At 48.7% G+C, this 26,677-nt stretch overlaps 13 protein-coding genes across 13 annotated transcripts; 8 read left to right on the top strand and 5 right to left on the bottom strand.

Moving 5' to 3' along the window:
* Positions 1-1,509: 1,509 nt before the first annotated feature.
* N7481_000169 (terpenoid synthase) lies at positions 1,510-2,116 on the top strand (the record flags this gene model as incomplete). Its single annotated transcript, XM_057259388.1, has 3 exons — positions 1,510-1,560; positions 1,616-1,770; positions 1,846-2,116. Coding segments are annotated over 3 exons (477 nt in total), but the record flags the coding sequence as incomplete, so codon positions are not given.
* A 4-nt stretch (positions 2,117-2,120) lies between these two features.
* On the top strand, positions 2,121-2,586 carry N7481_000168 (terpenoid synthase; the record flags this gene model as incomplete). The annotated part of the gene is made up of 2 exons (XM_057259387.1): positions 2,121-2,158; positions 2,205-2,586. The coding sequence occupies 2 exons, from the start codon at positions 2,121-2,123 to the stop codon at positions 2,584-2,586; spliced, it is 420 nt and encodes a 139-aa protein (XP_057127219.1).
* Positions 2,587-3,221: 635 nt separating this feature from the next.
* Positions 3,222-4,043, top strand: N7481_000167 (uncharacterized protein; the record flags this gene model as incomplete). The annotated part of the gene is made up of 1 exon (XM_057259386.1): positions 3,222-4,043. The coding sequence occupies one exon, from the start codon at positions 3,222-3,224 to the stop codon at positions 4,041-4,043; it is 822 nt and encodes a 273-aa protein (XP_057127218.1).
* Positions 4,044-4,176: 133 nt separating this feature from the next.
* N7481_000166 (uncharacterized protein) lies at positions 4,177-6,201 on the top strand (the record flags this gene model as incomplete). Its single annotated transcript, XM_057259385.1, has 3 exons — positions 4,177-4,446; positions 4,622-5,671; positions 5,800-6,201. The coding sequence occupies 3 exons, from the start codon at positions 4,177-4,179 to the stop codon at positions 6,199-6,201; spliced, it is 1,722 nt and encodes a 573-aa protein (XP_057127217.1).
* Positions 6,202-8,458: 2,257 nt separating this feature from the next.
* N7481_000165 (uncharacterized protein) lies at positions 8,459-8,716 on the bottom strand (the record flags this gene model as incomplete). The annotated part of the gene is made up of 1 exon (XM_057259384.1): positions 8,459-8,716. One exon carries the CDS (start codon positions 8,714-8,716, stop codon positions 8,459-8,461), a length of 258 nt encoding a protein of 85 aa, XP_057127216.1.
* A 230-nt stretch (positions 8,717-8,946) lies between these two features.
* N7481_000164 (putative MFS multidrug transporter) lies at positions 8,947-10,738 on the top strand (the record flags this gene model as incomplete). Its single annotated transcript, XM_057259383.1, has 4 exons — positions 8,947-9,165; positions 9,251-9,745; positions 9,854-10,530; positions 10,594-10,738. 4 exons carry the CDS (start codon positions 8,947-8,949, stop codon positions 10,736-10,738), a joined length of 1,536 nt encoding a protein of 511 aa, XP_057127215.1.
* A 564-nt stretch (positions 10,739-11,302) lies between these two features.
* N7481_000163 (cyclin-dependent kinase) lies at positions 11,303-12,489 on the top strand (the record flags this gene model as incomplete). The annotated part of the gene is made up of 4 exons (XM_057259382.1): positions 11,303-11,354; positions 11,438-11,949; positions 12,025-12,188; positions 12,243-12,489. Coding segments are annotated over 4 exons (975 nt in total), but the record flags the coding sequence as incomplete, so codon positions are not given.
* A 971-nt stretch (positions 12,490-13,460) lies between these two features.
* On the top strand, positions 13,461-13,982 carry N7481_000162 (uncharacterized protein; the record flags this gene model as incomplete). Its single annotated transcript, XM_057259381.1, has 1 exon — positions 13,461-13,982. The coding sequence occupies one exon, from the start codon at positions 13,461-13,463 to the stop codon at positions 13,980-13,982; it is 522 nt and encodes a 173-aa protein (XP_057127213.1).
* A 549-nt stretch (positions 13,983-14,531) lies between these two features.
* On the bottom strand, positions 14,532-15,060 carry N7481_000161 (putative NADH-ubiquinone oxidoreductase 12 kda subunit; the record flags this gene model as incomplete). Its single annotated transcript, XM_057259380.1, has 2 exons — positions 14,532-14,749; positions 14,835-15,060. The coding sequence occupies 2 exons, from the start codon at positions 15,058-15,060 to the stop codon at positions 14,532-14,534; spliced, it is 444 nt and encodes a 147-aa protein (XP_057127212.1).
* A 601-nt stretch (positions 15,061-15,661) lies between these two features.
* Positions 15,662-17,134, bottom strand: N7481_000160 (putative alpha-1,6-mannosyltransferase subunit; the record flags this gene model as incomplete). Its single annotated transcript, XM_057259379.1, has 2 exons — positions 15,662-16,620; positions 16,696-17,134. 2 exons carry the CDS (start codon positions 17,132-17,134, stop codon positions 15,662-15,664), a joined length of 1,398 nt encoding a protein of 465 aa, XP_057127211.1.
* A 764-nt stretch (positions 17,135-17,898) lies between these two features.
* On the bottom strand, positions 17,899-21,081 carry N7481_000159 (serine/threonine-protein kinase; the record flags this gene model as incomplete). The annotated part of the gene is made up of 3 exons (XM_057259378.1): positions 17,899-19,666; positions 19,717-20,117; positions 20,188-21,081. The coding sequence occupies 3 exons, from the start codon at positions 21,079-21,081 to the stop codon at positions 17,899-17,901; spliced, it is 3,063 nt and encodes a 1,020-aa protein (XP_057127210.1).
* A 1,846-nt stretch (positions 21,082-22,927) lies between these two features.
* Positions 22,928-24,177, bottom strand: N7481_000158 (threonine aldolase GLY1; the record flags this gene model as incomplete). The annotated part of the gene is made up of 3 exons (XM_057259377.1): positions 22,928-23,040; positions 23,103-24,056; positions 24,105-24,177. The coding sequence occupies 3 exons, from the start codon at positions 24,175-24,177 to the stop codon at positions 22,928-22,930; spliced, it is 1,140 nt and encodes a 379-aa protein (XP_057127209.1).
* Positions 24,178-24,746: 569 nt separating this feature from the next.
* N7481_000157 (uncharacterized protein) lies at positions 24,747-26,676 on the top strand (the record flags this gene model as incomplete). The annotated part of the gene is made up of 3 exons (XM_057259376.1): positions 24,747-25,033; positions 25,126-25,208; positions 25,238-26,676. 3 exons carry the CDS (start codon positions 24,747-24,749, stop codon positions 26,674-26,676), a joined length of 1,809 nt encoding a protein of 602 aa, XP_057127208.1.
* Between the last annotated feature and the right edge of the window lies 1 nt (position 26,677).

Raw genomic sequence — 26,677 nt, 5'->3', positions numbered from 1 at the left:
CAATTAGGAAGGGCCCTATCGCAGCCCAATCTCTTAGACACGAACTCCACCTCCCTCTCCTTTCTTTTTTTCTGCGACCGCCATACCACATACAATGCACTGGGTACTTAGTTCTAATATAGCACTATCCCTACTTGCTCGTACGTACGTACAAAATTAACTTCCTACGCTTTTCTTTACTTCGTGCATGATATATAGCCCATTTTCAGAGGTGTCGGGCCCTTGGAGGTGGAGAAAAAATATAGTTAGAATGGAGAGTAAAGCATTGGAAGTATATAGTGCTGTCCAAAATAAATTCCGAATCAAGATACGATGACGGCAATTTTCCGACGTACTGCATGGCGCTTATGCAGTGTAACTTGAGCAACTTGTTTTTCAAAAACCTATAATGATCCAATATCCTTGTCACTCACTGCCTCACGGCAGTAGCTCATTCCAGGTAAGTTGGGAAACGTTCAAGTCTCCTTAATATGGAAAACCGCATTTGTACCCCCGATCTAGGGATAAAGCTCTTAATATGATAGGTGATATACTCAAAACTAGCCTAAATGTAAATGAAGTAAGTGTACCGACCTTAAGTCCCCACTGTTTTTGTTCGGCGTTGCTGTTTGATCGTCCGTGGAGGTTCTTCGCTAGCTACGTAAGTGGCACATAGCATCACGCACATCACCCACTTGATTGGGCGGTCCTTGCAAGAAGATATCCTCTAAAAGCTTAAATCACCTACTGTGATCTGAGTGTATGTGACCTGTCCATATGCATGTCACAAGTATCCTACCCACCTTCCAATAACCCTCTGGTATTTAATAATCTTTCTCCGCGTGGCATTGGATTCTATAGCAGAATGGATAGGGCATTCTATGAAGCATGCAGCGAATAACAAAAATGCATGTCGTAGGAGATGCCTAGTCGGTTTCTGGTGGTGGTGGTCTAATATTGAACTACAAAGCTCCATGGTTGTAAGTTTGATTAGAAACATAGCCACTCAATTCATAACCAAATCCCCTACGAGGCAATAATAACGATCTTTTCAATATGGCTGCAGACGCCTACGGTACAGACCCGGTGTGCACTATTCAAACACCTTCTACATGCAACAAATTCTACGAATTTACAAACCCTGTGATTGAACCTCGGAAGCTTTGCCGAAAACCGGGAAACTTGAGATTCTTGAAAGCAATAGTACAAGTGTGCTGTATACTGTGCAGGAGATATACGTTCAAGATGAACTGTTTCTGAAATTATATAAAGAACACATGAAAGCAATCTTCTCATGCCTCCACATACCCTCACTATCTTCTCAAGCAAATAAGCCATGCTGAAGTTCACAATTCGCTTAAGAGGCTTGCGCTTGAGATCGCGTTCAGCTAAACCATCAACAAGTGAGGAGTGCCTCGACATGCCCTTAACTCCTCCAGCCTCAGAAAAAGTAAGAAAACAAGGACAAATATTATCACATCAATTCAAAAAATGGTAAGGATACATACTACTTAGCAACTTACTCTAGGCTCCAACCAGAAGAATAAGCCGCGCGATTTGTGGTATAGTCAAAGCCACCAGGTATCAAACTCATCGCTATTACCTCTGTTGAAGGCTAATCCGAACTTCGTTGCAGACTGTGACTGCACATTTTGACTATCTATCGTCAAATCTGGGCAAAGATATTCGCGGTCTATTGATAGATGCATTCGATGAATGGCTCCAAGTCCCGAAATTGGCTTTGAATACAATCAAAAGTGTTGTAAACATGTTACATACAGCATCACTTCTGTACGCCTGCTGCCTATATTCACACCATTCTTTATTGCATATTTCTCATACGGCCCAGTATCGATGATATCCAAGACGGCTCTGCCCTGCGCCGAGGCTTTCCGGTTGCTCACATCAAATTTTTGGGGCGGCCCAAACTATCAATTCGGCAAACCACGCATACTTTCTAGCATTCGAAGCGCTTCAAGGGCTTCAAAATCCTGCGGCTAACACACTCTTGATACATGAGATGATAAACCTTCATCTTGGACAGGGGATGGATCTATACTGGAGAGACTCTTTTACCTGTCCCAGTGAGACCCAGTATCTGGAAATGGTCAACAACAAAACAGGGGGGGCTTTTTAGGATAATGATCCGGCTCATGCAGCTGGAAAGCACATGCTCAAAGTATGCACATTCAGCTCCATGAGATTATCTACTAACAAAAAAGTAGAGACTATGTCCCTCTAGCTGAAATTCTCGGGAAGTTTTTTCAAATCCGTGATGACTACAAGAACCTCCGAAGCAACTCCTACGCCCAGAAAAAGGGCAGTTGCGAGGACATCACGGAAGGCAAGTTCTCCTTTCCGATTGTGCACAATATGCACAAGGATCCAGAGAGCAAAGTTGTCGGAAGCATCCTGAGGCAGAAGGTGGACAATGAGCGGATGAAGGATGTTGTTCTTATCTGTCTAGAGTCAACAAGAAGCTTTGAATATACAGAGAGAATGCTAGAGGACCTTGCGCGACAAGCAAGAATTCTCATCCTTGAAATGGATGACGGGAGAGGGAAGGCTCAAAAGTTGTTGAATTTTGTTAAAACGCTTCAGATTTGAAGCATTCGTGGAAGGCCAGAAAGAAAGTGTCATTGAGCTATTGCGGGACTATATAAGCTGGAGTTCTGAATGAGATCCTACACGATAAACGGGGAAATATTGCATTTTTTTGTTTCAAGAACGAAATGTTCAAAGTCAAAATGCTAGATATTTCGATGCCTACCGAAAGTTTTTACTTTCAGCTTCAGTATTCAGGGTCTATACCGTTTTCCGAAACCTGACGGAATTCTGCTTGTATTGTACTATGAAATTAACCATACCCACTTGATGGGATCACTGAGTTTCACTAATGGCCGTCTGCAGCTTGCATTGGGAGGATCGACGTTATGGGTACCTCGGCTGCTTAGTGGGATAGGAGCCACGTAGCAGGTCCCAACTGGTTGTGACGAACGGGATTGATCTCTCACATCAGGGCGAACGGACCTGTGACTTTCTGCAGCTGGAAACTGGTGGCCGAGTAAATGATGATTACTTTCCTCCGCTTTGGGTGCTGGCTCGGTTGACTTGTTTCGTGGCATATATTTAGTGGTCGACAGACAGTGAACCACTACAATTGCATTTACGGACTTCAGTTGTGTGGTCTCATCTTATTACCAAATACCCCTACCAATCTAAGCTATCTCTCTACCAATCCCATGGACGAGGATAGTATAATTCTACAGGCTAATAGCCTTCTAAATGAGCTTCTCTCCACCTATGACGAAAACTATCATCATGGAACTATTGTCAGTGGTATATATGACACAGCGTGGATCTCAATGGTTCAGAAAAAGCTTCCGGCTTCTGAACCTCCTCAATGGGCCTACCCCATCTGCTTTGACTTTCTCTGTCAAAATCAGGCAGAAGATGGAGGATGGGGAAACCCTGTCTCATTGCTTGACCGTATTACATGTACGCTCGTTTCTCTTCTGGCTATTAAGAAACACCTACGTGTGTCAGAAAATATTTCAATAAAGAATTGGTTGAATTTGCAACACCAGGCAGCTCGGGCCATTGATTTCATCCATTTGAACATTGAAGATTGGGAGCTTGATTCATTGGATACTCGACTTCCCATTGGGTTCGAACTTTGGTTCCCTGTTGTGATCGAGAAATTGGAGGAAGAAGGACTTGTGTTCGAAGTTCCGGGCAAAATTCGAATTCTCAAATTGCGCCAAAAAAAGCTCTCCCGGTTCCCTCTGGAGGTTCTTTACAGCCCTGCTGGCCTAATTCAGCCCTCGCCTCTGTTTACACTTGAAGGATTTATTGGGGTCCTCGACTTCAGTAAGATCTCACATCATTTAAGATACGGATCTATGTTTTCTTCCCCGTCATCTACTGCGGTTTATTTGATGGAATCTCCCGTGTGGGACACTGCAGCTGAGGCTTATTTGCAGCATGTTGTGGAACAGAGTATTGTCAAGGATGGAAGATGCGTCCCTCAAATGTTCCCAACCTCAACTTTTGACATTGACTGAGTATGGAATTTCAATTTACTTCTAATATATTACGCACTACTGACCTTGTGTTGAGACGATCAATCTATTTCTTGACGGCGGTCTAGATCTGAAAAGGCTTGATGTCGATGCTGTAAAGAAATTAGGAAACATGATGCTCCAGTGCCTGGAAGAACAAGATGGCCTTATGGGATCTGGTAATATTGGCCTTTCTACCTGGATATATAACATGTCACTAACATGGTCTTGTTCAGACCAACATATTTGCCCCGACCCCGACTCAACTGCAATGGCCTGCAAGACAGTCTATCATACCCTTGGGATTTACCACCCAGTTCAACCCATGATCAATGCATTTGAGGGCGAGAAAAACTATTTCACTTATTATGGCGAACGAGACCCCAGCGTCAGTAGCAATGCACACGTGTTGCAAGCCTTGGTACTTGGCCCCGATTCCAGGAACTATACTTCATCTATCGAGAAGTGCATTAGGTATATCTGTGAAACGTGGTACAATTCCCACGGATTGATTGAAGATAAATGGGTGAGCTGAGCTCCAAATCCTCGATAAAGTTACCTTTCTGACAAATACTCCTCAGAGCAATTCGGAGTATTATGCCACATTGGCAGTTACCCAGGCCTTGACGGACTACCTCGTCGCATTGAGCGATGAACGAGTGGAGGTCGTGTCGGAAAGACTTCTCAAGGCTCAGATTCCTCTGACAATTTTCCAAGCGGTGGTCCGCGTCCTTCTTCGTCAGAATGCGGATGGGTCTTGGGGCTCAACAAGCATCCGTGAGAATACAGCCCATGCAGTCATCATCCTAAAGACAACTTGGTCTCTTCCTTTTGTATCTGAGACCCTGCGTCAGTCGATTGGCCAAGCTGTCCGAAAAGGTCAAGCCTTCATACTTGTCAGCCTAGATGAGGAATTCAATGACTACAGCTGGAATGGAAAATGTTTTTATGGCCTGTTGTCCATTTCTCGGGCTGCAGCTTTGAGTGCAATATGGGATGCGCAACCAACAAGGAGATATTCTCAGAAAGTCGAAGCACTATATCAGCTTGACTCAAATGTAATCGCCGAGCACAGCAAGCTTTTGAGACAGATGAAATATTTTGCAAAGGTTCCTGCTTCAATTATCGAGGCTAGTTGTGTTGAAGCGGGCTTCCTTGTACGCGAGTTGTTAGAGACCACCAGGCTCGAGGAGAAAAAGAATTACGACAAAGGATTCGTATCGAAGCAAGCAGTCATTTGCATCGCTGTCAACTACACACTGAAAGGTTGCCTGGGCAATTACTTTGTGCTTACTATGATTGAGCTCATAGAGTTGGTTTATAACCTCGATACTCTGCTTGATTTAGAGCTGATAGATCGCTCTTCAGAGACTTTGGGTCTGTTGGAAAAGCTTGTCCATCGGATGTTCGCAGATCGAACCCCCTCAAACATTCCACAAACCGATTTGGACGGCAATGCTCTTACCCTGGAAACTTTTCAGGGTAAAGAGGAGGTGTATCGAATTATCAAGGCAATGGAATCTGGCAAGAGGAAATTCCTGGAGAACCCCCATGTCCTGAACGCTGGTGACTATGAGCAGAATGACCTTCTCATGGAACTTCGCATTGCTTTCCTGGCTAAAATATCGAAAGTACCCTTGAGGCGACACCAGATTCTTGCCATGCACTAGGTCTCAGCTTCTACAAATGGATTCAAGGTGTGGCGTGTACTGATCATCTGGGCCCCATCGCGACGAAACTAGTGATTTGTCTTATTCAGAGCCCATCTGATGTTGTATGCGCCAACCCTGTGGAAAGATATCTACTCGAAGAGTTCAATCGCCATGTTGCGATATGGGGTCGGCTGTGGAATGACTATGCGGATGTTGAGCGGGATCGTCTCGATTCTAACCTTAACACATTGGATTTTCCCGAGTTCCAGTCTTGCATTGAGGATGCGCGCAAAGATACACCTGATGAATTGAAGAAAGGGTATCTTTCTGTTCTTATTCAACACGAAGAAGATCTGGCTAATGAGACACTGGAGCGATTTGCTCGCGCAATTGAGTCACGGCGGGCAAAGCCCGCTCACATCATTACGGGTCTTCAGTGGTACATGGGCATTAACCATGCTCTTAGAGAGCTGTATGATGCCAGGGCCATTTATGCATCTCGATCATAAGGTTAGATATATTGGCTTAATTAACTTAAAGAGAGTACAGTAGACCTAGTACTGTATACCTTATAGGCACTATTTTTCTTCTTCCGTTATACTGTCTTTAGAGATAACTTTTTCTCTATTTTTTTTCTACACTAAGAGCTATTAGGTCTACCTTTTAGGCCTATTAAGGTCTTCGTTAGAATGACTTAAGACCCGTATAGATAATTATTATAGAAAAAACGTATATAATTTAAGAAAAGGGGCTATAGTAGGCTTATAGAAGAGATCTGATAGACGGTAAGGTGACTCTTTTGATATAACTCTATATTATTCTCGCTAGTTTTTCGTAAGACAGGAAAGATTTTACCTGATACTTCTCTATTCCTGTCTAATTCTACCGCTAGGAGAAGACTCCTACTAGTAGATTTCTTAGGATCTCAGATATATATATAGAGAATTCCTAAATTATTATTAGACGACTGATCTTAGGAGGCTATCGTTTAAAATAGTCCTTAGTGGTCTGCAAAAGTCCTTAATAGGTATACCTAAGAGGCTCTTAAGGTCTGTTGAAGTAAGAGAAAATTAAATTCAAGCAAACTTACTAGCAAGCTTATTAGGGCTAAGGGATTATAGGCAGAGTTATAAAGGGAAGGGGAGTATAGAGTGTCGCTAATAGAACAAATAGAGATATTTTTCAGCAGTATTACAACAATGTATTGCAAGGATAGTAGGAGCTCTTTTGAGGTGTTGTATAAGAAAATTTCCGAGTAAATATTTTTGGTAATTTTAAACGATGTAATAAGGGTCCTAAGTTAATGAGCAATTTGAATGCTAACGACGAGGTAGGGCAACTGTTGTTAGAGAACTTGAAAATAGTGGTCTCGTTCAGGCTAACGAAACAACAAACTCTGCCATGGCCATACAGTTCCTACAACATAATTACTCTACCGGGCAGCCACCAAGATAGGATCCGATGGTGCCCAGTAGATTTTGTTGATCTACCAGAGATATCACAGACGGCGTGCATCAATCTTTCTATTGTTAAAGGCAATGGTTGATGGGATGATACATGCATGAAGACATGAAGAATAGTGTGATATATATGGCGTTCGCTGACACGGACAACTCCGAATTGAATCTAAAGTTGTGGTTAGATCGAGTACCAAATATCACTGACCGTGCGCCTAATTTTGAGGTTCGCAGGTGCAGGCGTTTCCGCCTTGTTCCACATATCTATTAGAGGCATTTCATTATTCCCGACAATAACGCGCTTTGTGCAGTTGAAGTTATTTCTAAGATTTCCATAATTTCCAAACAAAACGAAAAGAACTGCCTGTCTGATACCTCGGCAGAGTTGGGGTTTCAGGCTTCGGGCTTTTGCCGGCCATGGACTCAGCCAAGGAATGAATCGTCCCTAGCTCGTAAGCGCAACTGGGCTGTGTGATTGTCTCTTCCAGGCTCAATATTGATCATGTTCTAATGCCCTCTATGGATTATGTGACCGGTATATGCAGCACCTTTGAGCCCAGTTCTAGCTTTGAAGTCACAAGAAATAGACTTGTTAGCCTGGTCTCGGTGTTTACGCTTAATGACTAGTTAAACCATGCTCCACCCCCTTACTTAGGCAATTGAGAGGGCTATTGAGAGGAAATTCAAGCGGACCTCGAAGTCCAGCGCCTCCGCTGCGCTGTGAAAATTATTTTGTCAATTTTTAACTCCTGAAACTCGACTCAAGGCATTGTGACAATCTCCGGGGACCACCTTCTTGACAGACAAATCAAATTCTTCAACGAGATACCGGTCATTCCGGCAAGGGTTCTTGATGCCCCGGTGCTGAAGTATGGAGCTCGCCGGAGCATATTCATAGGAAGAGTGAGCAGAATGCGGATACGCTTCATGAGCCGGACATGACTTGGGCCTCAAATCAGGCTGGAGATTGCTTACTGCGATTTTACAACAATGGACAAGAATCAAAGATCGCCCTCCCGTCTAGGAAGCGATGGTACACGGGCGCTTTCACTAATGGGGGACCTGGATTAGCCCCGGTGTAAGAGTGTGAGCGCGAGTGTAGGCCCGGGATACATCATACAAGAAGAAACCATATTAGTTACCGATCTAATAACTTGAATACCAGTAGTTAGAAAATCTTTTCTTATTCTTATGTATGACCAACCCTAACTTTAATTTGGACCGCCACCCGACTTGGCCAGGCCGACTTGGCAACATTTGGCCGACTTGACTTTGCAGCCACGAAGTACGAGTAGGTACACTTTATACTCTAGACCTGGTATCCACTGGTAGCAGGCTCCCATCGGGATGACACATCGGCAATTGGCAGTCCAGCGGGTCCCTGGGGGTCCCAGGTGGTCCCTGAAGCGAGGATCTCGGTCTGGCCATCAGTCATTCGGCTCAGGATCTGCCGACTACGCCGACCCTGACTAGCTGCATCGGGGCATTTCCACGAATCCCATGCGGTCTGGCTTTCGGCCTGTCTCCATTTCCCCGGCAATCCCGTGGATTTAACTACCGCTGTCATCCAGGCAAGGATAATCTTCGGCTTATCCCTGGCCGATAAACCCGTACCCCGGACCACCCCCAGACCAAATGTCCCCATACCCCGGAACTGACCGATCCCCAATGGAGAGCCCGCGCGGGGTCTCCAGGTTCTCTCGCTTATACATATCCCACCTTCCTCGCCATTCCGCGGTGCCCCTTAGAGAACTGTAGAATTTCTTAATTCTTGACTCTGATCCCCGTCATCTCGCCATGTTGCCGACCGAGTCAGGTCACGGTCACCCCGACACATCCCCTCGCAAATCAGACTCCGACTATATTGAAGAAAAGGATGTAGGCGTCTCGGTTGACCCTACCAGATTTCTATCCGAGTCTCACAAATCGTACCTGATCGAACGTCATGGTAAACTGGACCTTGATCCGATTCCGAGTATGGACCCGGCGGATCCATACAATTGGTCAAGTTGGAAGGTGAGCAGAATTGCACCATGGCCATGGACAGGGGTTGAGGCGTCCAGAGAGAGAGAGAGAGATTAAATACTGACAACGAATCCAGAAAATCGCCAACCTCAGCCTCGTCGCTTTCCACGCCTGCATGGGAACATTCACAGCAGCAGCAATCATCTGCGCCTACGAAAACATCGCCCTGGAACTAGACGTCTCCATCCAACGCGTGAGCTATCTCACATCCCTCCAAATCGCCATCTTAGGCGGTGCCCCTCTATTCTGGAAACCTCTTTCACACCGATTCGGTCGACGACCCATTTTTCTCCTCTCCCTCATCCTGAGCTGTGTGTGTAATGTTGGCTGCGCCAAGAGTCCGGATTATGCCTCCATGGCGGCTTGTCGGGCCCTGGTAGCGTTTTTCATTTCGCCCGCTATGGCGATTGGGAGCGGCGTGGTTACTGAGACTTTCTTCCGTCATGAGCGCGCGAGGTATATGGGTATTTGGACCGTTATGGTTACGCTGGGTGTTCCTGTTGGACCGTTTATTTTTGGATTTGTTGCTCAGCGGGTGGGATATCGGTGGATTTATTGGATTTTGGCAATCGTGAGTTTTTCTCCCTTCTTCTTCTTCCTCTTCCTCTTCTTTCATTCTCTTTTTTTTTCGTAATTCGGAATACTCGCGATTTTGACACAAATGCTAACTTGTCATCAGACCAATGCCGTCCAGTTCATTCTATATATCTTCTTCGGCCCGGAAACACGCTATGTCGGCGCCGATGTTCAAACCAAATCCTCCGCCTTCAAGCGCGAGTACCTTTCCCTCCGCCGAATTGATCCAACCCCAATCAAGGTATCCGAGTTCTACCACCCAATGACACTCTTCACAAATATCCCAGTCCTTCTGGCCGCAATTGCCTATTCCATGGTCTTCCTCTTCGCTTCTGTCCTCAACTCAGTCGAGGTACCCCAGCTGCTACAGAGCAAATTCGAACTCAGCGCCCAAGGCCTCGGTCTTCAATTTCTCGGACTGATTATCGGTTCCCTGCTCGGCGAGCAGTTGGGTGGTATCATGTCTGATATGTGGATGAATGCGCGGGCGAAGAAGATCGGCCGCAAACCGGACCCGGAATACCGACTGTGGCTGAGTTATATCGGGTTCTTGTTGGCCATTGCGGGTATGGTTGTATTTTTGGTTTGTACTGAGCAAGCGACTCAGGGTCAGTGGTCTGTTAAGCCTGTTATTGGGACTGGTATTGCTGCGTTCGGCAATCAGGTTGTTACGACTGTTTTGACGACTTATGCTGTCGATACATATCCCCAGGATGCGGGTAGCGTGGGTGTTTTTATTAACTTTGTTCGATCAACTTGGGGATTCATTGGTCCGTTCTGGTATGTCGAGTTGTCAATTTCCTTGAGCGGCTGAGAGAAGTGTTTGCTAATGATGATGGCTAGGTTCACCTCCTTGTTCGACAGTGTTGGTATTGCGGCCAGTGCTGGTGTGGCGGCTGCATTGATCATGGGTGCTAGCTTTTTCCCTACTGTCTACCTCCAGTGGCAGGGGAAGAAATGGCATGCCAAGAATACAGATGAACTTTGACCGATTGTTAGTAGATTGGCAAGGATTTAGACAATGTTGTCTTGGGATGCTTGTATAGAACTATGAAAGATGGGATCTTTTCCATCTAGTATATTCAAGCCGAAGTTTTCAGGCAGTCTATTCTTGTGTTATGCTAGTAGCCAATAACTTGAAGTCATGTCATCCATGATGCAGGAATGCAATAGAATGCACCAATTGTTGTGGGTCACCAAAATCTCCAGCGCGGGGCTTGGCACGTGGATTCGGATTTGATATTGAGCTAAACCAATCCAATTGGTCTGGTGGTCAATACAAAAACAACCAAGACCTTTAGAGGAACCTGGGAATGAATAATGAAAATAAAAATAGACAGAGACACAGATTAGAATGAAAAACAGACACAAAAAAACAAATCCCACCATTTCTATACTCCGGGAATCCCTTGCTGCAACTGACCGCCTATCGCAGCCGGAGGGCAGTTTGGAGCAATCACAACCACCTTTCACCTCATCCCTCTGGAGCCTCCCTCGATTATTCCCGACAACACCCAGCATTTTCTCTCATTTCATCCTTCGTCCTAACTAGGTGACTTCTTCCACAATGGAGAACTACCAGAGGATCGAGAAGCTCGGAGAAGGTATTGTTGACATTGACCCCGCGACGCGTCTCCCCGCCGTCAGCCATAAGCTCTCTATGTACAACATACTCACCACGCGTTAGGCACTTATGGCGTCGTCTACAAAGCGCGCGAACTGAATCATCCGAACCGAATCGTCGCACTGAAAAAGATCCGCCTCGAAGATACAGACGAGGGCGTTCCCAGCACCGCCATCCGCGAAATCTCCCTGCTAAAGGAAATGCAAGATCCCAGCGTCGTCCGCCTGCACAACATCGTCTACGCCGAAAGTGACAATCTCTACCTCGTTATGGAATTCGTCGACCTCGATCTGAAGAAATACATGGACGCTCTGCCTGTTAGTGACGGTGGACGCGGCAAGCCTTTGCCAGATGGGTTCTCGAAGGGCGGTGCTACGATCGGTCTGGATGAAACGATTGTTAAGAAGTTTATGGCTCATTTGTGCGAGGGACTGCGCTATTGTCATAGTCACCGGATTATTCATCGCGATCTGAAGCCCCAGAATTTGCTTATTGATCGTGAGGGGAACTTGAAATTGGCCGATTTTGGTCTGGCTAGGGCCTTTGGTGTGCCGCTGAGGACGTATACCCACGAGGTGAGTATCTCACGTCTTATCTTAGGGAGCCTCGTTTCGTCTTGAGTCAAAGCTAACTACCAACTCTTTGTCCAGGTCGTCACTTTGTGGTATCGCTCACCAGAAATCCTGCTCGGTGCCCGGCAATACTCCACCGGTGTTGACATGTGGTCTGTCGGTGCTATTTTTGCAGAGATGTGCACCCGTAAACCTCTTTTCCCCGGTGATTCCGAGATTGACGAGATCTTCAAGATTTTCCGGTAAGAGAGAGCTGCATCCAGTTCTGACGATTCCTCCATACTGACCTCTTACAGCGTTCTCGGCACCCCCAGTGAAGAAGAATGGCCCGGAGTCACCTCTCTGCCTGACTACAAGGCAACATTCCCGAAATGGCAACGTCCAAACAAAGAGATCGTGCCGACTTTGGAGGACAGTGGCTGCGATCTTCTCGAGGCCCTGCTGCAGTATGATCCCGCACAACGGCTCTCAGCCAAGAAAGCCTGTGTACACCCCTACTTCCGTCATGGAAGCTCCTATTACTCAGGACGCAATGCATCATAGAGGACACTCGAAATTGACTAGCGATCCTTCTTCTATTCCACAACCCTCCCCGCACGAATATCCGTCACCCCTGCTGTCACCATTCAGAATCGCATGTCCATTCCATCCCCTTGTTTTATTGCGTCTACTACTCAATTGCATTATCGGATTAAGGTAGGAATGAGGGAAATTATCTCGGCGCACATCATCCACCATGGAAACTGGGCGTTCTCACAAAATTCAAGTTCTACGGTATCAATGGGCAATGCACTACACGAATATTACTTACCCATGTTCCGCCTCATGATATGATGTGACGTGATCTGATCCGATGCAATATTCCAAACGATAACGATATTTCCCGTCATGACAATTCGGCACTCGGTCGAGAGAGAAAAGAAAAGAAAAAAAGAAACACAAAGGAAAAGCTTAATAGTTCGAATGCGGGGGTCTCCGAAGCTGCAGGTCTAGGTGACTCAACAATGCAACTAAATCCATGTCGAACAAGCAGGCAAGGGAACACGCGAGGAAGCGATCCCCGTTTGGCAATTCTTGGAGATTCCTGCGGAGGGGAGAGGAGCGGAGACTTTACGAGGTTCGGTCATGCACATCTGAAGTCTCGGGGTGTCTATCCAATCCTGTTTGAGATGTCGGCGTAGGGATCCGGTCTGATGTTTTGAACTAGTTTCTATCTTCCTCCCTCTTCATTTCAGTGGATGGGACCGAATCAAGCTTGCCCTGCACTGCAATTCAAAAAAAAGAAAAGATATTCAGCCCCCCCCTTCTCGTCCGATAAGATTCTGCGAAGTTCCGACCCTAGTCATGTTTAGAGTAAATAAAGTAGGGTTGAGCTGACTCATACCATCGCATCCATAATTGACTCACGTCTATCAGACGTGGACTCGGATTAAAAAGCTAGCTTATATCTTTGTTTTCTCTCCATTTCTTTACACTCCGCTTTATTCCAATTATTATCACAAATACCATTGCCCATGTCTCTCCCAGACGAACCCCTCACCTGGCAACGACCAGGCTTCCTAATCTCAACCGACAAAACCATCCTCTCACTCCAAACCATAAACCACGCCTTCAGTCTAGACATCGTCTACTGGACAAATCCAGTCCCAGAAGACATCCTAGCAACAATTGTCGAGAATTCATTCTGTTTCGGCCTATACGAGATCTCCAACCCTTCCACCACGACCACCAGCCCCGAAGACCGTAAACAAATCGGATTCGCCCGTCTAGTCGGTGACAAGGTCACATTCGCATATTTCACCGATCTTTATGTATTACCGCAATATCAGGGCCTCGGGCTCGGTGGGTGGGTGATTGATTGTATTGGTGAAGTCGTTGATCAGATGCCGTACCTGCGGTGGGCGATGTTGAGGACGTCCTTGGAGCAGAGTCGGGTTGCTTATGAGAAGAGGCTTGGTATGCGGGTTCTTCTTTCTGGGGATATTCAGGATGGACCTGTTATGATGGGGAAGAGGGGGGTTACTGGGGGTCCTTAGAAGTAGCCAGCCTAGTACTACTACTAGTAGTAACCGGTACTTAGGCTGTTCGGTGACTGGAGACTGCATCATTCTCATATACAACCTGAATTGGTCGAATGTTTATGCATGTAGGCATGCACGTCGGAGTTGGGACTGACTGGCGGATTCCAAGACAATATAAAGAGAACACTACATAGTAGAAAGAAGGAGAGATTAAAGTGAACTTGAAATAAAACATCGCGGCGAATCACGCGCACGCGAGGACTCTCAATATTGTCAACAGATGAAATTGACCAGACAATGATATCGTATATGTACAGTTTAACAGAGAGCAACCAACCCCACTCTCGCAAATCTCTTTTCCGGGGCGGTGCGGTACATAGGTGGAATAGACTCGATAAGAGGAGCTTCCGTGCCCCAATTGGATCGGTCCAGGTTTAGCTTCAGGCTTGAAACACCTTGGTAGACGAGAGCTAGAAGATCCGCTTCCGGCATATCTCTCCGCCTGTGTAGCTCGTCCGCCCCCGCTCCACTTCAATCCATCCAACAGCGTTCGTCGCAGGAAATCTAAGAGGACTTGGCAGTGTTGCCGGGGTAGGAGTTCTTCTCCTGGAAGAGATAACCCTTAATCTTGCGCTCGTTCAGGAGCTCGAAGTACTTTTCTGTGCGGTGAAGAGAATACGTTAGCAATTGTTCGGACATGTCAACGCCAGGTCCAGCTGGTTCTGCCTGCGCGCGGTAAAGGCGGGACCAGGCCGGGCCGAACCAATTGGACAGAGCAATAGCTGCAGCTCGGAGGCAGATCGATTCAAGGTATAAATCCTCGCACTCATCATACTGCCAAAAGAGAAAACGGGGAGAGGGAATTACCTCTCAAGACACCACACTTCTCAAAGTGATTCACACCCTCGCGCGCATAGCACTTGCCCAATTCCTCGCCGACAAGACGAGACATCATACTGCGCACCCACTGCTCGCGAATGATCGCGTCGCGGGCATTGTGGACTGCGACGTTGTCCTCGAAGTCGACGCCTTCGTAGGTCGGGGCGACGGTGGGCTTTTTGGCCAGGAAGGCAGCGGACTCGGGGGTGGGCATTTTGCAGAGTTGACCCGGTAGGCTATGTGTGGAGGAGGTGTGGATATGTCGAGGTCGGGACCTGGAGGGAGAGTCGGTTCCCTGCTGGTGTGCTTCGTAGGGATTGAGATTGGAGGTGGAGTTGGAATTGGTGGTTGATGCGGTCGAATCGGATGGGAGGGTGGTTGGATTATCAGAGCGCTGATTGGTTAGATGATCGGGCGGTGGAGGATGGCTCCACGTGACTTTGATGCACAATTTGATCACATGACTACATACTATGGAGTGTAGTCCAGTGCCTTAAGGTAGAGATAAAGTGAATAAAGGCATTAAAGAGAGAAGGGAAGAATGAAAGGAACTGATGAGTATTTGCAGCTCCGGAAATTAAATGCACGGAAAACACCCAACGCCAACTGCGACTCCCTGCAGCAAGCATAGTCCTAATATACAAAAGCCATAGTCCATCTAGTCTGCGCCGGTGCCTGTATCATATAAAAGGCCCTCTAAAATTGCGTAGCAACGTGAAGGAACATGAGGACATGAAGGGGTAAAAAAAAAAATAACGACAAAAGAAGAAGGAAGTCGAAAGAAAAAGAACGAGATGAAGCATAGGATCCGGTCATCACCTCTCCTGCTCACCCGGCGAATCACCAGAACCAAACAGCCCCTCAAAGGCAGAAGAAATGGCATTTTGCACCTTCTCCCAGACCGAGCGATTGTTGAGATTAGCAATTTCACGGTAATTGTAAATTTCAGCCCAGCAGTCGCGACCGAAAGTACAACCAGCCATATTCACAACCAGATCATGCTCATCTTCCTGGTAATGCACAGCCGGATCATTCTCATCGCCACAAGCACCAAGCGGGAAAGCATTGATCGAGCGCTGGGGGAGGAATCCGACACTGCTGCGAATCCAAGGTTGGCTTTGGTAGATGTATTTAAAAGCATCCTGCTCCTTATGTACCCAGTCCATGTGCATCTGCTCATACATAACAGGATCCCACCACGCATCGAGCAAGCGATCAGTCCACAACGACCTTCGTAAAAAGAATGAACCAAGATTAAACCCCGAACAATCTTGCGTAAGGAGCATCTGCAAAGAATCGGATCGACCATCACCTTCCAGCGCCCGACCTAACTCATCGAGATAGAATTCCGGAAGCGGGTGCGTGATGTTGAGTGGGTTGTTATCGTTGATATCTCGATAAACCATCTCATCAAGAGAATTGAAGATCTCCCCCTGCAGGGACGATTCACGTTCCATGATCCACGTGTTCAGATCAAGCCACCAGAACCACTCCGCGTGCGGGTATTTGCGCATCGTCTCGCGAATCACGTCGCCCTTCTCCCAGCTCTCGCGCCACTCGTGCGAATATCGTTTCTTTGCTAACATGTTGACGACCTCGATTTCGTAGCCCCAGTGCGTGGCATATTCTTGCTTATTGTGGATGCTGTTGCGCTCAATTGCCCATTCGCGTGCTCCTTTGAGTTCCATTACGCCGCCTTCGACATTGGAGCCGAGGATTATGACGAATTTGCGGCCTCCACCGAGTGGGGAGCGTCTGTAGAGATGGACTAGGGCTGTTGAGAGTGAAAGATATGGTCAGTTCAATAGTTGATCCTCGAGTTGAAGTTCGAGTTGTGGTGTGAACTTACGGCCCCAAAGACAGATGTATGCAAGGCATGCTAAGAATACGCCAAGCAAGAAGCGCACCCGACTCCGACGCAGAAGAATAGCCAGAGTACCTCGCGCACCCCCAGTTGAGGAGCGCCATCTCTCGCGCCCATATACATCCTTATCGACGTAGCCGTGCGGCGACTGGTGACCGTTGAAACTGGGGAGTTGGTTGGAGATCTTCTTCTTCTGGCGAGAGAAGAAGCCGCTATTGCGCGTTGCAAAGGATGGGTAGCCGCGTACTTCGTCGCTCTTTGCTTTTGCTGCGGCCCAGGTGCTGTTTCCTTTGGTGTTGCTGTTCGGCGCGAGGGTGTTGGGGGAGTACCCGCGTACGGGCGTGGAGGAGCCGCTGCCCGGAGTTAGACCGGGGCTGGACCACCCTCCGCCCGGGTGGGGAGAGGGTGATCGCGACAAGGACATTGAAATATGAGGGGGAGGAGTAAGTCGATATCAAGGCGCGGTGGTGGGGAACTCGGACTCTGGCGAGGAAATTCGACGTAGGGATGGGATGGATGACTCTCCAGGAGTCGAGGGTCGGTTGAGATCAGGATGACATTAGGGTCGGAGGAAAGATCCCTGGGTAGGTGGGATTAAATGAGGACGACGGATCGAGATGAGATCGGATTGAACCGAGCAAGGGTCGCACAGACCAGGTGAGGGTGAAGTTGAGCAGCAGTTGTAGTTGGAGGTGGAGGTGGAGCCCTGGAGATGAAGTGGAGTTGGAGAAGGTTGCCGCTTGCGGAGAGGAGGAAATCGCATGAGCTGGCCACTCCAGGAATTAATTAGCTACTCTAGTAACTACTGGGTATCTTGGACGATATACTAATATTGACTTATAGGTTTTGTTTTATTCCTACTTATTATAAATCGACATGATGCTGTTTGCTGATCTGACCTGCCGGAGATTGTTTCCGCCCCTGGCATTCTTCGAGGAAGTATACCACCTGTCACTTTGATACGCAGTCTACGTATTCTACGCATGCGGACAAGGCCATTGTGACAGCTCCACATGGTAGCCAAGTATACGACCTTGAGTTCACACCATAGGATGCCATTAACAATATAACCAATCTATTTGCAGAGTAGAGAGAACAGTCCAGATTCGCCTCAAATCAAATCAAATCAAATGAGATCATGTCATGTTAAATCACTTCAATCAAGGAATCCACAAAGATCACTAGGATTTATTCCTCATCTTTCTTTTCCATAGACAGCACAGGCACAGGCATGCGATTCGTCGCACCATCAGACTTCCGCACCAGAGCCTGTCGAACCACAAATCCATCCTCATGCTCCGGGCGAGTCTCAACGCTCTCCCCATGATAAAACTCACAGCGGAGATCCAAGAATTGCCCATTATGTTTGTAGATCGTAATCACATCGCCAGTGTACAGTTTCCCAAACTGGAACCCGTTTGGCCCATCCTTGCGTAGCTCGACACCATTCACCCAGATACATTTCCGCGTCTTGGTTGACAGTACGGCCATCACGCCGTCCACGTCCATCCAATTTCGGCCCTCGGCAATCATACATTCGATGGCGGGGGCCCAGAAGGTGATTTCCAATGCGTAGGCCGGGATTCGTACGTCCATTCGGTCTTCGTGTCGAACGGTGGCGTTGGGGCCTCGTCCCCATGATGTGAGGCGGTTTTCTAGGCGGATGTTGAGGTCGAAGATTGAACCTGGTAGACTCTTGAGTCGCCCGAGTGGTTTGGCTGGTTTGGCGAATTCACCGCCGGGCATACTGATGGGAGTATCGGGTCGATGAACAATCACGTCGGATGGTGCCTCGGCTGCGGGTAGTTGTTCTCGCAGCTGCGCGTCCAGGATAGCCTGCCCAGTCTGGGCATCCAGGGTAGTCGCAAGTTCAGGGTCGAAAGATGCTCCTGGTCCGGTCGGCTTTGTAGATCCGCGTCGACTATTTGGCGCACTGGCGCTGCTAGAGCGCTCGCTGGCTGTGTCGGGAATATCAAGCTCGATGCGACGAGACACCTTGGGCGGCCTTGGCGTGATCTCTGCATTGTCAGAGCTGGCGAGTGCTCCCCCTTCGCGCGGAGTGCTGTGGCTACCTGGATTGGCGGGCTCCCTCTGCTCGCCAGGAGTGGTCTGCCGGGTCGATGATTCAGTAACGGGACCGGTCGGGGGAAGGAGAGGAAGCGAGGAGTTCATATTCAGTCGTCCAACAAGATTCTCTGCGCCCATGAGGCTGGGTGCAGTGCCGCCGAAGGGGTTTTCCGGGAGAGAAACGATGGAATAGACACTGTGTTCGTCGCTCATCGACTCACCGGATGATGCAAAGCCCTCGGCCTCAAAATCAACTCCAGCCCATGAGCCGTTTTGACCGAGTGCGTACGAGCTGCGCAGTGCGGAGGAGGTAACTTCGCCAAACAGACGTCGGGCGTGCTGTTCGGCGACAATTTGGCCGTCTTGAAAACTTTCGATGTTGGGAAGTGAAGGATACTTGATTTCTGTGGGGATTTGTTCCAGACGGGGCCGTTTGGCGAGACCTTCATTACTGCTTGACTCTTCACCTTCACCAGCGTAAGTGTACCCTTGGTCATCAGCAAGGGAGAGTTGAGATGCGTCTAGCTCTTCGTCTTCCCCAATAACTGAAAGGCCCTCGCGAACTTCGGCCAGGACATCGTCATCTTCGTACTGATCCACATCCTCGACCTCAGAAATCCACGGATGCTGAAAGCAGTCTCTCTCTGTTGGTCGACAGAAAGGATCTCGGTTCAGAAGCTGGGCAACGAATTCGATACCAGATTCCGAGACACCTTCTCGACGCAAGATGTCGTAATCGGCGTCAGTCTCCATGATACAGCGAAGCATGTGTTGACCACGGTCTTCAGCACGACCGGAATATGGTGGCACTCCGGCGAGAATATGGTACAGAACAGCACCAAGCGACCACATATCAACAGCCTGGCTGTAGGGTGAGGTTTTGGGGGGTCTACCAATCAGCAATGTCTCAATAAAGTAAAGATAGACAGGAAAACTAACGGGTCTCCAACACGACGTCTCTTCCGAGCATCTCCTCGCCGATACGTCTCATAGTCGGGATACACCTCAGGCGCGCAGTACAGTAGTGTACCACAGAAAGTCTTGAGGAAGGTCTCCTCCTGCGTCACTTTGGACAGCCCAAAATCTGACAATTTCACACGAAGTGGATCAAGCGATGCGATAAGGATATTATCCGGCTTAATATCGCGATGGGTAATGCGGCGCCTGTGAAGGTAGTGCAGTGCCCGCAGAAGCTGGCGAGCGATGGTTCTCACCATGTCCTCCTGGATCTTGCCCTGTGATGACAGATACGTCGACAATTCGCCCATGGGTACGTACTCCATTATGATGTAAATCCAACGGTCATGTTCATAATAGTCGATGTATTGAACAATATTAGGCTGTGCGGAAAGATCATCAGTTTTAGGCAACCAGAGGCACAACCAAAGTGAGAGCAAAGAAAGAACTTACATGTGTCAAGTCACGCATAATCTTCATCTCGTTGTCAACCTTCTGGTCCAAAATTCCTTTCTTCATAAATCGATGCTTGTCCAATTCTTTCGCGGCATAAATCGCACCATGCTGCTTTGTCGCCAATTTGTAGACCGTCGCAAATGCTCCCTTGCCGATCTGCCCTGTTACATTGTACATAGCACCACCAGTCCAATGCATCCCGTATGTGTTTGCGACCGACCACGAGAGGACGGGTTGATTTGAGGAGTGTCGAGTCTTTTGTTGGGCTACACCGGCGACAGCATGTTGGAGACGCTCAAAGTAGTGCAGAACGTTCTGTGTGTACTGCATCGCGAAGCCCTCACGAGCCGGGATTCGAACCACAAAGCGCACCTCGTCGGAGCCCTGATTGCCGGTGACGACTTGAATGATCGAGCCGTTTGTGAGCATTCGACTGTTTTCCTTTTGTGTTTTTCGAAGGCGGCAGTTGTCCACAATGGTACCGTTGGTCGAGGTGTCTTGGAGCATAATGATGCCATCGCCTGTCAGGTAGATTCGAAAATGGTTGTTCGATACGCGTTTGGCCTCGTCGTCACCGGCGAGAAGGATGTCGCAGCGCGCTTTGTTTCGACCGAAACAGAATCCCGCCCCGAGGTCATGAACGTCCGAGGACAGTCTTAGCGCCACGTCGAGGGCCGCTGTTTCCGATGTCTCATAGTCCAAGACATCTTTCTGGAGAATGTGCTGACTTCCTAGTGCTGCAGTGGCCGCTACTCCATCATGAGCGGCATGGGAGTTGGGATGCAAAATACAAATGATGTCCGCAAGATCCTGTTCTTGAAGGCCAGTGTTGTTCAGGCCCATCCGGCGAGGATCCGCACAAGGCTGTGTGGATTCTTGGGTGGCTTCCATGGCGGGAATGCAAAGGTTGAAGATGCAGATTGTGATGCAGCACGCTAACGACAAACAAACAGAGAGACACGAATGGGAAAGAAAACAAAAAAACTACAAACAGCCGGCGGCGGGGGTATATGTCGTGAGAGCAGGAAATTTTGGCATGAACAGGGTTATGAATACACGGTTGGGCCTGAAGATGGCCTGTGAGTAAATTCGAAGAGATGCGACGTCCGGGGGCACAAGGGGTTTATATACCTTGCGGTGGGTGCGAGACTAGGCGGGATTCTCACCAGGGTGATCACCCAGGCGAACCACCAACAACAAAGGAAATGAGGCACAGTATGGGCAGAAATTGAACAGTTGTATGTTGCACAAGATGGAACGTATGTGTGATGATATTTTCAATACAGCGAGGAGGGATCGGATGGGTGGTGGAAGAGGGATGGAGGGCGGTCTCTCGAGATGCGCGTGGGTGTCAGTTGGGGTACAGGATGTACTCATGCAACAACCGACTGAAAGGATTCCGGCAACGAATTGGGAAAGATATCACGGCTAGCAGATCCAAATCACGTTCCGGGTCGAATCTGAGAGAGCAGATGTGGTGCGAAGGCAGCCACTCGGCGTGCGGCCTTGTAGGTTGCAGCGGCTAGACGACCGCGAGGGGGATTAATAGACTGTTTGGCAGAACGAAGTCATTGGAAATGATCAGTTCGTTCGTGGGGTCAATTCAGGAAGGTGTGGGACGATCGGGAATGTATCTCTGCAGATGATGAGGTCGTCGGTTAGCCTGGGATCTTCTGTAGACAGAGGTACAAACTATTTGTTTACGAGCTGAACTCGAGCTCGAATCCACCCGGGGCCAAGAGAGGAGAGACTCACACGATGATGGGCGGGGAATCATAAAAGAGGGTGAAGCAATGGACCGAAAAGGGGCAGCGAGTGCAGAGACTGCAAGGTGGTGGTCGTCCGAGAAACAAAAAGTGAGAGCCGCAACGAAGTTCCACTGGCTGCGGCGGCGTCAAGAGGTTCCAGCGGGATCAGGCATTAAGGCAGTAACAAGGCATTAATCAGGCAGAAAGTCCCGTGTCTGAGCTGAGTCATCCATATTTTCGCCCTCTGATTGGTTGAAGAGTTGGGGCTCGCCCATGGATGTCCCAGATCTGATCGAGAGCTTATTTGTTTATTAGATATTTGATATTTGATGGTAGTGTACGCATAGCATATTTGTCTAAAAATGGAACCCCTAATAACTGCCAATATCACCAGTCGCATGGCTGACGAATGGTAGGTGTAGACACCCTTCTGATGTACACGTGACCGCGGAGTCATACTTGGCTGGGATCTGACTTCGAATTTCCAAGGTTTGAACTCCGTTCTGAGATACACTAATAGCTCCCTGGCCTGATTGATATCATGATAGGACATTGTAGACCATGGTGGGTCCGAGTCTCAAGCTAGTATCTCATAAATGCGACCGTGCCCCATCTCCTCGCTGCGTTTTTCCATCTTTTCCATTTTTCATTTTGACTCTGCCATTTCACAAATAGACCATACAAACTCGATCTTTCTGGCAACAAGATTCTACTTGCTGACCCCTCGTAGTTTCAAGCAACCTTGAGCACACCTTGTTCCGGACAGTGGAGAATACCGCCCTAGACGAGGACGAAGCCCCTGTGAATGAAAAAAATACCAGCTTTTACTAAATGTGCTAATGACCAGTCATCATACTTCACTAGTGCTTTCAAGTCGTCAAACTACTAGTAGTTTTATATACAAATCTCACTCGATGTTTCAATCAACTAGCTTTCAATATATTAGGCCCCAATTGCATTTTATCCTATTAATACTAGAACCGCGCCTTCTACGGTTTGCTACTCCCATAGGGCCTGCTCTTATCCTCGCTGCGCTGATACTCCCCTTTCATCGCAATGTCAAATACCTCTTCTAGCCGTGAGATCGCCTCGTCCGAAACCTCTGTAGGTTGTCAGAAAACCAGAATTATTCTCAGTCCGCGACAGAAGGGGGGAAAAACTTACGGTAGTGCACAACAACCCGCCCACCAAGCAATCTAAGCCCCTTTGCTTCCCCAATGACAGTCAGGTCATTGGGCCCGACGCCAGATCCCTCCAGATCGAGCCAAACCATATTGGTGTGCACGGGATACTGCAGCTTCCCTCCTCGACTAGTCCACAACTCAGCTACACGCTTAGCCTTGGCATGTGTAGCTGGCAATTTGCCCGACTGCCCATTCGAATCCTTTCCGAAAGTCTCGTCAAGGGCGATCCGAGCCGCGGAAGCAAAGACACCTGTTTGCCGCGCACCGCCACCAATCGACTTGCGAAACCACCGAGCCTTCTTAATGAAAGGCTGCGATCCGACAATGATACTTCCGATCGGCGCACCCAGGCCTTTAGAAAAGCACAGACTCACACTGTCAAACAGACTGGCATACTCCTCGAGGCTGCCGGCTCCAGAGACCACCGCCTCCCAGAGCCGAGCCCCGTCCAGGTGAACCTTGATGTCATTTTTGTGAGCCCACTCAACGATGCGACGGGCCTCGGACAAAGGCATGACCATGCCGTCAAGGGTATTTTCCAAACTGATCAGCTTGGTCGGGCAATGGTGGATGTTGTCGTCGAGCACTGCGTGTTTCTGGATATCTTCGAGAGTCAAATGGACGCCATTCTTCGGAACAACGGTTTGCATTGTGGCGCCGGTCCAGGCACTGACGCCGCCGGCCTCGTAGCAGATGATGTGGGATCGATGGTCGCAGAGAACGGCATGCGGGGGTTGAGTCAGGTGAGTGCGGATAGCTACTTGGTTGCCCATTGTACCTGATAGAACCAGGAGTGCATCTTCATGCTTGGTTCGCTGTGCGACGTAGCTTTGCAGGTCGTTGGTTGTTGGGTCCTCGTTGAATACGTCGTCGAGTAGGGTTGTTTGGCAAATAGCTTCGAGCATAGATGAAGTAGGCTTGGTCATGGTGTCACCTATATCAGAGGTCAGTCAATGGCGGGCAGAATAATTCGATATCATACTTCGAAGGTCAAACTCGGCTGCGCCAGCACCTTGCCAGGTGTTGACAGCCGAGGCAATTGATGATTGAGCCATGGTGATAATTGGGTACTTGTTTCTGAGGAAGATTGACGTGGAGGAGAGAGAAGAAGGAGGTGTGAGAATTGAACGAGATACCGCAGAGCGGACTAGACGAAAGGAGCGACTCATATGGGTACAGGGTGGTTGTGGGTGTGTCTGTGCCAAAAACACCTGCCTCATTTGGTTGCATCGGAGTAACGCCGCGGGGAAGCGATAAGAGTCACGTGCCTTCTGCGGGGTCCCGAAGTAATTTGCTTTCTATTCTACAGTTGGTACTGTGTGTAAATGGTATGCATTATTTAGTCAGAATTTGATCTTTTACAATGAGTACAATGATTCGTACCGTGGTTCGATACATCACCCTATCTTCAACATTGTACCACATCACTATACATGTATAACCTTGTCACGGGTGTACCTGACATGAGGTCACCGTGCAGCAGTCCCGTTAATGCGCCATGCCTATTCCGGCCTAGCGCCGTTACCCGGTCTGGCCCGCTGAGTCATCAATTTTCATGCCGCGCTCCACTTCAATTTATGTGCGCATTCCTCGAGTCTTTCGAGTCTCTCTTGTCGCATCAACGATGGACTTCGCAAGTCTCACGCGACCGGCAGTCATTTGTCACTGTCGCCGTTGCTTCAGCTCCCTGGCTGTTCTTGAAAATGAATGGGCAGAAGTTTCCAACTTCTATGCCACCTCAACCGCCTGGGTGAGCGTCGACGCTGACCGTATCTCCGTTTCTTCTCAACGAAAGAGAATCCCCGATCACAGCGATGCCAGTCTCATCAGAGGTCGCATCACGCAAGAGGCATCTTGCAGAATGTGCCCGAACTCCTCGAAACTAGGTGTTCTCGTCGAAATGGACAATGGGTAAGTGGCATGATCTTTGGAACTACACCTCCCCTTTCTACTTTACTATCCCTCTCGCCGTTGCGCTTCATCGCCTACTTACACTGGCATAGTCCCATATTCATCTGGAAGATGTCCAAAGTCTCCTTTAGGGAGGTCGTATCCATGCGTCCAACGGAACCCGTCTTCAAGGAGGGTGCAATCAACAAACTCCTTCCCCACCAGCCAAGGAGGCCCCGCGAAGCACCCGCAATTCTTTTCAAGGTGGTGCTATAATCCCCACCGGTGGGACGGACTTTCGCTCTTTGGATCCTGCCATGCAACACCACATGCAACACCAAGGCCGAAGCATCGATCAAATCTCCAGTTCAGTCAACAATCTGCACGACACAATGGCCGACCTCAAACTCTCCTTCAACTCCCTCCGAATCGAGTTGAATGTTCCGACGCGATACGGAGGTGAAAGTAGCGGACCCGGTTTCGATATGGTTGCCACGGTCCTAAAGGAGCTAAAATCCAAGTCGGATGAGATTGAGAAACTGAAGCTGGAGATCGAGGCGTTGAAATTGAAGGCTCGTATCGCAGAGGATTCGAAACCACATACTCCGGAATATATGGCGGGACTCGAGGGAGCCCTGCCGCGAATGCAAAGCCCCGATCTGCTGCAGGCCGGCCGGAAACGTGGCTGGGCAGATACCTTCTCAGCCGGAAATACTCTGGCTGTCGCGGATACATTTCATGAGGATGATATGGAGGACGACCTTTCCATTACGGGCCACATCCCTTCCGATGGCCCGCATATCCCTCTGAGAGACTTGGCGCACGACTACGAACGTCGGCCGTGGAGCGCGGAGCTTGGTTCGCGAGATATATCGACTAATCGCGAAACAAGGCCTCCCCAACCTGCGCAAAGCCCAGCGAAGAAACAGCGTCTCACTCAGGATCCAACGGACTCGGATTTCATACCTTTGAAAAGACGACCTGGTCGACCCAAGAAATCCGATGTTCCCAATGAAAAGGATAAGAATTATCGGGGGCCTGGACGCCCTCGCCGCAGCGTGGTTCTTGAATCTGATGGAACAGCGGATCAAGAAATTGCAGAAAATCTAAATCCCCATCAACACTACTCCACGCCAGCTGGCTACACGGTTATCCATGACTCTTCCCAATTTCGTAATGAGACAAAGAATGGGAGCCGATTCAAAGAGGATGCAGCTGTGAATAAACAAAATACCCCCATGGCCTCAATCGAGACGCAAAGTGGTATTGATCCAAAGGCAAACGAAGCTGCCGATGCCCCGAATGCCCTCCCGACAATTGATGCACCAAATGGCACCAACACAAACGAAAATATACCAGCGGATGACCTAACCGCTCCTCAGACCACGACTGAGAATGGCATTGGCTTGAATGGTGACGCAGCTGTGAATGATCAGAATGCTCCCCAGGAACATGGAGCGAGGGGTGGTCAGAACACCCTCTCCGCCCCAGTCAAAACATCCGAGAAGGCCAAGACCAATAGAAATGAAGCCGCAAGTGGCGCAAAGCTCGCCCGGGCTGGAAGTGGGAGGAAAAAGCGCAAGGCCAGTCTCGCGGCGCGCGACGCCATGATTCGAAACGAGATGCAGCGTGAGGAGGCGATGGAGACCGAGCAAACAAGATAAT

The sequence above is a fragment of the Penicillium waksmanii genome (assembly GCF_028829765.1).
Source record: "Penicillium waksmanii strain IBT 27052 chromosome Unknown utg000001l:1.0-4852451.0:1.0-4856178.0, whole genome shotgun sequence".
Taxonomy (NCBI): domain Eukaryota; kingdom Fungi; phylum Ascomycota; class Eurotiomycetes; order Eurotiales; family Aspergillaceae; genus Penicillium; species Penicillium waksmanii.
This window is presented reverse-complemented; position numbering and strand designations above follow the sequence as displayed.